The sequence below is a fragment of the Lepidothrix coronata genome, unplaced genomic scaffold (assembly GCF_001604755.1).
Source record: "Lepidothrix coronata isolate B3197 unplaced genomic scaffold, Lepidothrix_coronata-1.0 Scaffold70, whole genome shotgun sequence".
Lineage (NCBI taxonomy): Eukaryota > Metazoa > Chordata > Aves > Passeriformes > Pipridae > Lepidothrix > Lepidothrix coronata.
Window position 1 is genome coordinate 453,089 of NW_016690250.1, and position 14,628 is coordinate 467,716.

Below are 14,628 nucleotides of genomic sequence, written 5' to 3' on the forward strand. Positions count from 1 at the left end.
GGATACTGAGAGTGGTATTCTTCTCATTCAGCTTTTGACGACAACAAAACTGGGCTTGCATCAGAGGTAGGATACTAGGAGCTTCATACTCCAACTGAAATCATGTGTTTAATCCAGTTTATTTTAGACATCTACTTTAGTAGTCCTGTAAGGGCTTTACTGTCTCCATTGACTATAAAAGTGGTTTAGTGGACAACTTATGTGTAGTTGTCTTAAGGGTAGACTTTTACACATGTAAGTCTAACACATCTCTGGCATAGTAGCAACTTGTTCTGTGACAAGAGAAACTCTGACCTACTTCTAGCTTTCAAATAAATCTAGATACTATACAGGCCTGGAATTTGTAACAGCATAAAATAAGCTAAGGAAGAATAAAAGGAGTAAGAAATATTAAAAAAATATACAGGATTAATTTTATGACTCAAAATCATAGCCCTAGGAAGGGGAATGAAAACAACTATGCCTCAGATAAATATTGGGGAGTTATCTTCTTCAGTTTCAATTACAGTGCTAGGTCCTCAGTTATATCCCAAGCTCACCCAACTCAGAAAATTCTTAAATAAATCACTAATGCCAGGTGATGGAAAAAGATGACATTAGGTTGTATTGGGTTTTGTTGTGTTGGTTCTTTTTAGGGGGTTGCTTGGTTATTTTTGTTCTTGTTTGAAAAAGTCATTCAATAAATACCTGTTAGTGGAAGAGTGGGACTTTTTACAAGGGCTTGTAGTGATAGGACAAGGGGGAATGGCTTTAAACTGGAAGAGGGTAGAGTTAGATTAGATAGTAAGAAAAAATTCTTTACTGTGAGGGCAGTGAGACACTGGAAAAAGTTGCTCAGAAAAGCTGTGGATGCCCTATCCATGGAAGCGTTCAAGACCACGTTGGATGGGTCTTTGAGCAACCTGGTCTAATGGAAGGTGCCTCTGCCCATGGCAGAGGGGCTGGAACTAGATGATCTTTAAGGTCCCTTCCAAACCAAACCATCCTATGATTCTGTGACTTCTGGTCTTACCCACAATACTACTTCTTATGGCTTACTATGTTTTAGAGCTGCTTTTATTCCTGTTTTCATAGGAATAAATGCCACACATACGAATCTCACTCACTGTCTCTACCTGGCTACACATTCATGTGGAAAACCTCATTTGCTACACTTTATCACAATTCTGTAAACAATTATACAGTCACCTACAATAACTTCTAACCATGCCTGCCTTCTCTTCTCAGGCACATATGGCTTCTAAAGTGGTACATTTCTAAAACAACCTGCAAATTCAAAAGGCATTCTCAGTTGTCATAGAAAATTATATATTCAAGACACTATGTATAACATATAAAACCCACTGAAATAGAAAAGTGACTCTCCAGTAGAGACTCATTAAAAATATACAGAATAATAATTCAAATACAATAAAAATGCCTACAAATGAAAAGATACTCAAGCATTTTTTCAAATATGACATAACTAACTAGTAAATCAGTAGACTTCCCAAAAATCACAATCTTGCACCAAAAAACAAGGGACAGAACAGCTGGTATTTTTTAATTAATAAAAGTAGGAGCCTTGATATAAAACAAAAAATTGCAGTTGAGCATATCTATTTCTCTAGAGGGATCTACCCAGTTACAAAAGATGTAACCCCCACACACACACCAAAACACACTCCCTTTAGTCTTAAAGCTATTATGTTGTATCTAGGATTATGTTTAGAATCTAATTCAACAAACAATGACTGTTTCAGTTGAATTAATTCAACAATAAACATGACATTGTGAGTAGCTTCAATTTGAACCATTATTTATCTGTCCAACAATAGTTTTAGAACAGTTTCTAAAACCAAGATTGTAATGAAGGCTTTATCTCAAGTTTAATATGAAAAAGTTCTCCAGACTTCAAATATCCCTGGGATTAATGGATTCTCTCATTGCTCTTTTGCTTAAAATGGTCTCTTGCACTGCTGGAAATACTATCAGAACTCTTGAGGTACTCAGCTTTTAATTTATTGTAGAAGGGAGAAACACCAGATTCTATCAAAATGATAGTATTATTGAAACACAACATTTTTCTCTTATGACCTCCTACTGTAGTAACAAAATTGGTTTTCTAGAAATCCAACAAATACTTCTATATCTTTTTTAAAGTAGAATTAAACAAAAATACAGTAGAGATATAACAAAATTGAGGCAGCAATGAAACAACAAGAAGCACTTATATTCTAAACTGAGAAGTCTAATAAGAGATTGCTATTAGTGCTTAAGAACTAAAAAGCTTTTGATTCTCACAATAAACTTCATAAACACAAATTCATCTTATACCGACATTCCACAAATTTAGTCAGTTTGATGTTGCCTCATAGACAAAAACAGCTACGCTAACATTCAACAATTTTCATTTTTAGTACAAATATAATTGTAAACCAGCTTTACTATTTTTATAGTCAAGTAAGAGAATTCCAAATTACAACAGGAGGAAACACTTCATATAACTAGTCTCCCCAAAAATGCCCATTTTTTGTGATACAGATGGGAGATTTTTCACAAGAGCAATTGTCTTCAACTCTTATCCATTAAGAATTAAAAAAGAGAGTAATTTCTGGTTGAAGAACTCACCTTTTGCTCAACCGTTTGAAGACGAAAGGATATATCCAAGGAAGCAGCACACTACACTTGCCCACATACCCATGATTCCTCATATCTTCTCACAAATAAAGTATTTTTATTTCCCATCCCTATTGATCCTCTAACCTGAACAGCACCTTCACATCTTCTCCTTGCTCAGCAGCAGGCTGAGTGTAACCTTATAAAGGAGTTTCTATCTGGTGACAGGGCATTGCAGCACCCCTCTACCACCTTCACCTGTACATGCACACCTTCTTCAGGAGGTCTTTATCACACCCAAAATCCAGCATATTCTGGATGAAGGTGGCTCAGGCTCTCTCCTGTCTGCAAGTGACCACTAAACACAACAGGATTACTGAAACTACCAAAATGCTGCAGGTTTAACACTGGTTAGTCATTTTTGCGTCCCAACACTTAGTCGCCCTAAGGATGTTAAAGGCAACTCCAGCTTCTGCTGATTCATCATCAGAGGTGACCATTCTTTTCTCTACTTTCATGATGCTCCCTTACCCTCAATGGCTGCAACAGTGCCTATTAAATTATCTTTTCACAACATAGAATTTGAAGCTGATGTGAAGAGAATAGTTACTGGTAGGAGATTATCAACTTACATTAAAAATATATGTTCAGTACCTTTTTCAGATACTTTGGAACACACAAAACTATGCATAGTTGATGTCATCTTTGTTTCCCCTCCTTCTTTGTAAATTCCCATTCTTTTTCTGAATATGTATAGTCTACAAGCTTTTGAAGATAGGGAGCAACAAGCACAAGTGGATTATGAAGTTGATGGACATAGTACTAAACATAATTAATTTTTAAGCTCCCATATGAAGCTGCTAACCACCAATTCCTGCTCTCTCTAGCAAATGAGTGATTCAGCACTATTATTTCTTTTAATTTATATTGCACAGCTATTGCTGTGTATCTGTAGTATAGATAACAGAGGGTATATGCTGAAAAGGATGGCTCAGACAGGATTGAAGAACAAACTCAAGTCATCTGTTAATAAGCAGTATCATCGATTTTGTCCTGCTGTTCATTCAAAGAGCACTATTCTCCCTTTTGCTTTTTCCTGCTTCTCCATATTCCATTTCATTACTGACTTCTTGATATCTCATTGTGCTTCTCATTCCTACATTTTCTGGACTCAAAAATACTCAAGAGGTGCAAAAGGATAAGATAAACTCTAGGAGTGGCTACTTGAAGCTGACAGATCAACAGAGGAGACGGACATGTACGCTGGCAAAAGAAAATCTCCTTCCTAGACACTGTCAAGGAGGCTGCTGTGCAGGGATAGGGAGCAGGATGCATTTCTTCATAAAGTGCTACATTCACTTGTGCATGCACATATAGGAACTAATGTGCCCCAAGGAGCACTTCCCACAGGCAGCTAATTCCATAATGCAAGAAAAAGATAATGAACAAATAAAAAAAGGAAATAAACTAGATGGCTCCTTCAATGGCTGGTAATAGTTACAATCATGTCCTTGGCAAATGAAGGTTTAATTCCTACAGTAGTTGCCTTTGGAAATTAAAACAGATCTTTGCTTTTGAACTTGGCCACCTAGCTGTTTTTCTAAACTGTCTACAGTTCAATAATTGTTTAACAGAAGCATCAAAAACTGTGTATTCCAGGTATATTCTTCAAAGTAATTTTTATTCAAAATAATAAACATTCACAAGCAAAGAGGAATATTTTGAAGAAAAAACATTAACTACAAATGTCCTCTTACTGTTTCTCAGGTTGCTGATGTGCAGAGGATGCAACAGAGGAAGATGGCTAATAAGCTACTCAGTTTTTATGCATCTTATCTAATTTAAATCTCTCCAGTTTCTCTCACAGAATGGTAAGCATCCAATAAGTAATGTCATTACTGTGGTTTTAATGTATGTGCACAGTTTGTATTTTCAGTTATGTACTGTATAATCATTCAGAAAGATTTAATCTTTTAAGCTGAAAGAAGACATAACCAGGTAAAAAAGTATAGAGTATTAAAAAGCTGAAAAATCATGCAATCATTTCAACTATCCCAACGACCACCAATATTTTCTTGTAAAAAATGTAGTTGAAACAAGTATTGTTCCGTATTCCAGCTTCAACTACAGTTGTTGCTACTGCACAAGAAAGGCAGTAAAAATAATCTAAAAAACCAAAAGAACTGATTCCTCTTTTGCTTTCAATATCAGAACTTTTTCTTAATTTCATGAGACCAAATAAAAAAAATAAACATGTTTATTCTTGTCTTAAACATACACAAATAAAGAAATTATTTTATAGTTGTTGCTGATACAACATTTGCGATTTGTACCATGCAACTTTACAACAAATTTACAGAACTATAATGTAACATATTTTAAAACATGACGAACAGCATATTTAAAAGAATTTTAAAAGGAGGTCAATTTTGACCTCTGGGCCATGAAGCATTGCATTAACAGTTGTGCAGAAAGAAAAATGATAAGGTATGAAATGAGTGCTCAGAAACTAGAACCTTATCAGTAAGAGTTTGATTCAAGCCTGTAAGACAAATTGCTCAGCAAGGCAAGTCACCTTCCTGCTGTGATGAGGATATAGCTGAATTTTCAATGCAACTGACTATCTCCTTCATCATGTCTCCTCAACTTGATATCCTTACATTCAGTATCAGGTTTACCTTTTCTAAGATTCCAGTTCTTATTCTGAATACATCTTGTCTGAGTAGCCATATACCTATCCTTCCAGGCTAATTATCTTTTTTTGTTATCTGACAATTTAGCATCAAACACAACCACTTTAAAGCAAGCGTAACTGCTAACAAGGAGGGGACTGTATACTGTCATAGTTCAGCTATGTCAAGGATGTTCATTTACCAGCGATAAAACCACTAAATTCCAAAAATGTACTTGTTAGTTGGACTTGGTTTCATGCACTGTCTTTTCCTGAAACCATCCCTGACACTTTCTTTGTCCATTATTCCTTCCTTTACACACTTACTTGAGCATCAGTGGATTTTTTAAGGAGTTCTTCCACAAATTTCCAATTGGATTCCTTCTGTTTCTGAAAAACAATTGAAAGAGCATTTGCATCCCTGAAAGGAAACATTATGTAATAATGTGAAAATAAGCAAGCAAAATATTTCCAGAAATATTTAGTTTCATGGCAGCATATTGTAGTCATCACTGAAAACAGCTTTTTTGTTATATGAATGTAATTGATATCTGTCCTAAAAATTGGCCCTCAAAAAACAAATAAAGAGCCAAAAATGAAGAGTATGCAATTTGAACCACTTTAAGTGACTCATCTGCAATCCCAACCTTCACCTTTAATAGAGAAGCAAAACATTCAGGCATTTTTTATTAGTCCAAGGAGTACGTTTTACAATTTCTTCCTTTAATGTTCTGTAAAAAAGAAGATAAAAGGGAAAAGAAGGAAGAAAAAGTACAATCTCACATTTGCTTGGGGTTTTTTTCCAATATAAAAAACACTTCTAACTCATTTTTTCCAGGACAAACATGAATGATTGATTTGGCCAATTCAGTAAGGGTAGTTCAAATATGGTCTATAATTCATATTCTTCAGCTTGCAAAGACAGATGATTATCAATTTGAATCAAACAGGCCATGCCACTGAAGTAAAAAAGATTTGCATGGCAAAGTATATTAAAAAGAGAAAAAAACCCCCCACATCTATTTATGCGAAGTGGGAAAGAAAAGGGTAGAAGGCTTTGCAACTAAGGCCATTTTCTCAGACAGAAGGAGGGGGAGGAAAGGAAAAAAAAATAAAGCAACCAGGCCAACATAAATATAACTTTAGGAGGTCCAACATAGATTCAGCTATGTATATAGCCTGTGTAGATAAGTAGATGTGTGAACATAGTACTTTCATCATTATCCTGCCTTACTTATTCCCTGCACTATCATAACTGTTAAGCCTTGTAGATTGTTCTTCAGATAGCTGTCCTCTAAATGCCAGTATAGAACTTACAAGAAAGAGTATTTTATGCTTTGGTAATTGAAATATAACTACTTTCCAGCAGCAACACCATTGTGCTCCATCCTCGTCTGACTGTACTAATTAATGCTGTGACTTGGTGACAGTTCCAGGCAGAACTTCAGAGAGTACCAAGATAATTTTAAAGATGAACTTTTTAAAAAGATGCATTAATACTTGTGTAACACAGTTTGACTCCTTGGTGGCTTTGCATTTTTGCTTCAAAAGAAAAAGAAGATTCTGAAAAACAGCTAATGGTAGAAAGCCTTAGTCTGTAGACTGTTCATGAAACAAATATAAATGAAAAGACAGACCTACAGAAAGTTACACTAAAGCTGTGATTTCACGATTCAGCAACTTGAGCCATATCAATTAAGAAGTTCCCACTGCTGCTTCTTCATCCTGCCAGCTCTCTTTCTGCCCTCACAACTATAGAATGTACTTGCTCAGTTTTTCTGGTACTTCTCTTTGTGGAATGCAGTGTGAACCAGAGCAGTGAACCGACCCAGAGCTTTAGAAGAGAAAGAAAGACTGAAAGGGAGGAGGGTCTGACCTAGGTAATAGGTCATAAATAATTGTGCCAGAACAGCAGAGGGCACATCATGCCTAGGGCAGTGTGGTGGGTTGACCTTGGCTGGATTCCAGGTGCCCATCCAGCCACTCTATCACTCCCCAGCCGGACAGGAGAGAGAGTAAGGTGGAAAACAACCCACAGGTTGGGATAAGGTAGTTTAGTAAAGCAGAAGCAAAGCAAAAGCTTGCACATGCAAAAGTGAACCGAAAGATAACAAGGTTTATTCTCTGCTTCCCATGAGCAGCGATGGTCGGCCACTCCCAAGAAGCAGGGCTTCAGCGTGTGTGACAGTTCCTCAGTAGGTAACCACTGGAGACAATGAATGCCTGCCTTCCTGCTCCTTGACTTAGCTTTTATGTCTGAGCTGACGTCACACGGTCTGGAATATCCCCTTGGTCAGTTTGGGTCAGCTGGCCTACTTGGGTCCCCTCCCAGGATCTTGCCCTCAACTGAGGAAGGAATGTTACAGTGCTGATGCTGTGCTCAGCAGTAGCCAAAACACCGGTGTGTTATCAACACCCTTCTAGCTGCCAATGCAAAGCGTAGCCCTGTGAAGGCCAGTATGGGGAAATGAACTCCAGCTCAGTGAGACCCAATACAGGCGGTGAGCAGGACTTAAGCTGTTACTGATTCCAAGGCTTTGCATCAGAGTTAGCATCCTGTCAGGAGAGGCCATTACATTAACGAACAGCCAAGGAGTAAAGGCAGCACTTCAATAGTGAATATAACCCAGGATTCCCAGACAGTTCTGGCTAGTATTTACATCAGACTTTTGACTGCTGCATTTTAGAGCCCAGTGTTATGTGACTACCTACACACTGGCATGGTCCTACTGCAGACTCCAAGTAAATCTGGCCTTTTAGTAGTTGATTAGTTTTATCAGTAATGAGTAGATATTAGTTATGCTAAATGTCTATGAGACCGCTGAATGTCTAGATTGACCTGCTCAGAATGTTTTTAGCAGTATCATAGTCCAAGGACACATGTGTTAGACAACAGGTGTTTATTGCCAAAGTTCCAGCTCATCTGGAGTATGCAGATCACTTTACAAGATCCAGGAGTAATCTGGGCAAACTCCTGACACCAACTGGAATTGATTACAAGAGTGCACCCAGGTTCAGCCCAAACTCAGGAAAGAACACCAGCAACCACCTGCTGCAATCTTTTTTACCCACAATTGTCCCTATATTTTAACAGACTTGTTTCATTCAAATCCCAAAAGATTTACATCCTTACAGTATTCCCTACTGCACTGGCAATATGGCACGACTACTGTTTACAATCCATTCTTGTCAAAAAATAAGTAGAATCTACATCTACTCCAAACCTGGTGGTTTAAAACATTCTCCCTCCAACCCCAGAGAGTCCTAAAAGTCAACAGAACCTGGAGACCTTAGGGTCCATGAAAGTGCTGCTAAAACCAAAAACTTGAGCTGAGACCCCCAGGGTATGCAGGAAGAAACTTTTGAAAGCATTAACTAAGCTGACTACCTGGAAAAGCCATATTAGGCTTCTCAGCTGGAAGTTCCATGTTTGCTTATCTTGCCATTTAGTCATTTCAGATTATTCTATTCAAAGGCAAGAATTCTTAGCCCCAAGTAACTCTGCCTATATTACCCTAGCCCACAGGATATTGAAATTGACCCCTGCAATGTTCAGAAGTAGCAATTTTTCTCATCAGGTCCCCATTTGGGTTTTAAACGCTTTTCAGAAGAGTGAAGTGGGACCTGAATGGGGAAAGAGACACGTACTGTACATCCCTCAGAACAGAGTCTCTCAAAAACCTGGCCAAAATTTTCTAGTAGAAGGAAGTAGTTTCATGTGTGTGAAATATACATTCAATATATATGAATCATTGCATATTTGAAATTGCATTATATGAGCTAAAGGGGAAAAAATAAAAAGAAGCAAGTCTGAAACCTACTTAGAATTTTAAAAGCTTTTATAACAACCTCAAGGCCATGCAGACCACATTAAAAAATTGAAAATCTTCCACAGATGACACAGCCTTAGAGGCAATTTTTGCTACAGAGCATACGAATAACTATCATTATGACACATCACCCTCCCACCTCTGATCACAGTTAATTAAAAGAAAGCATGTGTCACGAAGCTATTGCATCAGGTGTTTAACCAACAAAACAGGACTACATTGAGCACTGATGTAATTCCATTGACTTCACAAATTTATATCACTATTTTACCTTACAATGTTCGAAGAATAGTTGAGGTTGCAATTTGGGGAGGGGGACAGGACCTAAATAAATGGTTACCATCAACTATCTATGACAGATTACATTACTGAGTGAAAATGCACTGATGTTACAGAGAGATTTTTTTTGTACAAGAGAGATCCTTGGACAAACTCGCAGCCACACTCAGAAATGCAAAGCCAGAAACATCAAGGGAGTGCGCACAGGATGGTGTCATGATTTACAAATCAAAACTTGGAAATTCTTTTCTCCAAGGTGGGCTCTAAGGAAAAAAATATTATTGAATCTTGTGCAAGTCACTTCCTGACACTGTGTCTCAGATTCCTACTTTAAAATAAGAACAACAGGAATCCTTTTTTCCATTCTTTTTTGGTTTATGTAAATAATACAGTGCCTGGAGAAAAAAAAAATCTCTCCCAAGGCTAAATATATAATCTATCAGTATGAGATACAGGAAAAAAAAATCCAATGATCAAAGTAAACAGTATCACTGCATTTGGATTAAGGCATTAAATATAAAAAACCCCAATATAAGCGCCTGTTTCACACTGATTTCTGTATTCAGCCTGGGAATAACCTTTTCTCTCCATCTAAGTTTCTTAATAAGCAGGGAGTGTAGTAAAGCTATCTTCCAATGCTCCTCTGAAACACACTATGGACTATGGTTCTCTCTCCCATCCACACAGTAGCAAGGCAAAAGCAGGACTTGAGACAACCTTCAGAGTAAGAATCAGACCTGGTCTGCAACTTTACACTGTATGAATTTGTAAGAAGTTGCTACATTTTGCCACATGATCCTAAAGAACCTGTCAACTGGGAAGCAGCAGAAGCATAAGGATCCCAGAGGCATCAAGTTCTCTAGTGACCAGAAATGGTCATGAGTTTTTCCAACTAAGTATTCAACCACTCAAGTACCACACACCTCCCCTATATTTTTTTTTTGTTATTTACAAATTTGCAGATTAAAAGTAGCAAGTAACTCTTACTTTTATTAGAAAGTCATTTTACTCAGGATTGTAAGCACTAACAGAAATTCAACATTTTTCTTTACTTCTCTATATACTAATGCTTTTGAAGACCTAAAGACAAAGGAGGGGATTTTAAGTTATCAAAACAAATTGCTCAACCTATGCGATCACTCTTCCCTTTTTACACATCTGCTGTTCACAAACACATCCTAAGTCAGGAATGGAAATCATAGTACAGATTTTAAGAGAAAGAGGATAAGACCTTTCCCATTTTAATACACACTAATAAATTACGAATAATAAAAGACAGTTCATAAGAAAGGGCAATTGGGCCCCGTTTGTGGAAGAAGCCATACAGAGCTTATGCTTGGCAAATTAGGGATTATAAGCAATGCAGCTGAAATGTTAAAAAATCCACCACACAAACAAAAAAACCAATCAACATAAAGACCCCACCACCACCAACAGAAACTAGCACAACGACAATAAGGCAGAAGATAAAAGAACAGAAGGACAGATGACAGAAGATGGCATGACCGGATTCTCCCTAAGCAAAATACATGATCAGCGAGGAAAGAAACCAAAAAACCAGAAAACACACCGTGTCAAAACCACCCCAAAACTCCTCATTTTCTGAGTCTTCAGCTGCCTTCTAATAAGCTTCCTCTGTAGTCAATAAAGAAAAATTGGCAGCTTTCATACCTCTAAAAATGGATTAATTGCCTCAGTAAGTGCCTATTTCCTTCCCAATTAATTATTAGAAATTTAAAACTAGGCAGGATGAATCTCAGAGTAAGAGGCTGAAAGAGGGGTCAGGGTTTATATGACCTCTGAACTGTAGAAAACTGCAGTGAGGTTCATGAAGGAATTTGATGCATCAGTACCAAGTATGCATACATCTTGCAGGTGTAGGAATAGGATGTGCAGGTCTCATCTAGGCCCCTTATAGAATGCATGGTAATGTCAAATCTCTCACAATGAGGCCCACACACAAGAACTGATTAATCAGGGATTAGCCTGCTCTAGCCTGTAGGCTTTCTTGCAGCTTACTGCCAGAATTTCCTAAACTGAAGCTTAAATTCAACAATTATTAGACAGTGTCTATTGGTAGCACACCAACATAAAAATTAAGCTGTATACACAAATATAGATGCATCTATGGAAAGATGACTGGGAATAAAATTAGAGGAAACTGAGAAGTTATATTCACAACCTAACAGAAATTATAATGGTACAGAAATTACAGGGTAAAATACAGCTGCTAGTCCTTAGATGAAATGCAGTTGGCAGCTCCATACAACAATAAGCATCTGCTAAGAGGGGTGGAACGGAGGATGAAGTGGAGTGAAGACAACACAACCAGGCTCTGTGGAAATCCTTCCAGGGAGGGGAACTACATGGTACTTTGCACCTGACAAACGGCACAGCACCTGTCAACCAAGGAAGGTAGGAGATGTCCTGCTGCTGAGCCAACAACTGTGGCAAAATCTCTCTCCTCAGATGAACTTGGTTCATTAAAGCCTAATTGTAATATTAGTGCACACCTCCATCCCAAAGTCACCTGTCTCCAAGGTATGACTACCCCCCACCGGGCATGCACTCTGTATTTTTTGACTGTATCTAAAGTGAAGCAGGGAACTTTACACAAAGAAGTAACAAAGGTATTTATGACTAAAGTCACTTAAGCTCCACATAAAGAAATAGTATAGAAGTAAGTCGAGAATGGAGAAAAAGTTAGGGAAGGCTCCATCATAACTGCTAGGATCAGTCAACAGGCTGAACCCATCTTCTCCCCCCACAGGGATGGCTATGGGGTAAGAGCCACTCTGTGCACACTGAATACTTTTACTGGGACTAGAGTTTGTCTGTGTATTGCTTTGAATATGTTTTTTGCAGTCAGATACTATCATTGGCAATCTTTGAACCTTAACCTGTCACAATTTTCTATTAATAAGAGTGTTTTTCCATAAACTGTTACTGTGAGTCCTTCATGGGTGTTGGTAGCCGCTGGCAGCGGGTAACACACTTGAATAAAGTGGAAGATCTGCTGAGGGGTCATAAAGTGGGAAGACCTGTTGGTGTATTTCCCTGAATAAGTCAGGGGAATTGCTCTCCAATCCAGCAGGACTGTTTGGTGAAGGCACCCCATAACAGGATGCTGACACACAGGTCAGGCACAAGGGTCTCGGCTTTCCTGGGAGCACCAACAGACAAATCAAACACTCAGGGTCAAGGAAATCTCCCCATTTCACGTGACAGCATCTTATTGTGCCACTGCTGTGATGAAAAGGGCATGCAATTAGACAGACTGAAATTTATCCAGAGCAGGGCTATTGCTTTAAAGAAAAAAAGGGGCATTAATAATTACACAGTCAGTGTTTGAGATTTATACTTCATACAGTACAAACTAATGTGTTCAGTTCCTAAAATAACAAACGCAGTCAAGCATTTATGCTGCAGGCGGACAGTTTTAAAACATATGCTACATCATTAGGTATATGTGCCACTAAGTAGTTGGGATATTCAAGTTTCCTTAATACAGTAACCTACTGAATATCTGGTATATAATGTAAATATGTCAGAGGCTCCTAGAATGTTTACTGACTTGTACAAACCACATCTTAACACCACCAACCTTAAAGGATTTCTTTTAAGGAGTACGAATATTCCCGTATTACAACATTATTTGTTTTCTATCAGTAAAAATAACCAAAGAGATCAAAATCAATTATAATAACTCTTTGGTATTTAGAAAAAAGTATACCCACCTTTTCATCTAGATTTCCATTACGGTCAAACTGGTAGAGTGATGCCAGATGACTAACAATCCACCAGCTAAAACTCAATGGGTCTTTACATTGAATTGCTTCAAAACCGGACATCCCTTCTGAACTACTTGGCCTTTCAAAGATATTCTTTAGAGTTTTGTTCACCAAGCTCCAGAAACACTGTAGAAAATACAAAAGTTAATTTGAACTCTGTTCAATAAAAGCCTGTGTTAACAATTTTCTCTAAAATACTGTCCTATTGATTAATTTGCTTTTACAGAGAACAAGTCATATAAAGAAAATAAGAAAAAGTAGTGGTCAGTATTAGCACAGAAAACCCAGAGGTACTTTAGAAAGTCTTCTCTCAAATGTCAGTAGAAAGCAATGTGAAAGAACAAGGATGGGTCATGAGGAAGAACGCGGTGCAATACTTCACAGGCAAAATTGCAAGCTGATGGATTGATGATGTGCAGACAGGACAGTGCACCAACACTCACAAGAGAGATAGATATTAGAGCTCTTTAATGTGGACTTTTTGGAACATATTTTCCAAAACCTTCTAGTGCCAGACTAACCTAACCAATAGGAATATATTAGATGGTAGAGAATCAGTCTGAAAGACAGCAAACTGTTTTGTTGCAGTCTGTTCCAGCAATGACAAACTGATTAACTCTTTTTGGCTCAGACTCCTGTCTATATCACAATATCACTTCTTCTTACAGCCTGTGCCTATCTTCCCTAGTTTTAGAGAAGCTCTCCGGGACTTTGCACCTGTATTTCACCCACCTTAGCTGGGTCCTAATCCTAACTTATGCTTGCCAGTGCAAATGCTTAACAGCAAGAAAGTTTTCACTTGTGCTGTCCACCTTTACATCTGTAGTCAATAACAAGTAAATACCTATCAGTACGAACACTCTACAGTGAAGTACTTCATTCTGTACTAAGTGAACCGTACTCACTGTGCAGATGGTCAGTTTGGTTCTTATAAAGATTATTTTAGAAAACTTTCAAAGGATTTTAACACTTCTTAATATTCATTCAGAGAAACCTCAGCTCAATTCTAACCAGCAGTCAAGAAAAATTAAAACACTAGAAAATATTAGCAAAGGAAAAGAACAAAACAGAAAACATCATTATGCAATGTATAAAATCATATGCCCTCCTAACCCATACTTGGAATACTGCATGCAATTCTGGCACTGTCATTCAAAATAAGATGTAGTGTGGCAAAAGGTTCAGAGAAGGGTGACAAAGATGACTAGGTAAAGAATGGCACCTGAAAAAAGAATTACTGAATACAGTAAGCCTCTTCAGCCTAGAAGGCAGAAGGTAGGAGATATAAGAAAAAAAGAAAACTGAACAGACATATAAAATTGTATTAGTATAAAGAAGGAGAACGGGTAGTGATTTGCTGATTTGCTCTTCCAATAGAAGTACAAGGGGGCATCTAAAGAAGTCAGCAACTACAAGATTCAAAACCAAAATCCAGGTCATTCCTGTATAGATGGTTATC

The 14,628-nt window shown here is 37.7% G+C and overlaps 1 protein-coding gene across 1 annotated transcript in view; it reads right to left on the minus strand.

Annotated features, from left to right (window-relative positions):
• MMS22L (MMS22 like, DNA repair protein) overlaps positions 1-14,628 on the minus strand; it is a 99,624-nt gene that overhangs the window by 67,553 nt on the left and 17,443 nt on the right. Inside the window, exons 9-10 of the mRNA XM_017818685.1 lie at positions 13,116-13,301; positions 5,597-5,659 (exon numbers count right to left, since the gene is read on the minus strand). Coding sequence (XP_017674174.1) covers positions 5,597-5,659; positions 13,116-13,301 — 249 coding nt within the window. The remainder of the gene's footprint in view (positions 1-5,596; positions 5,660-13,115; positions 13,302-14,628) is intronic.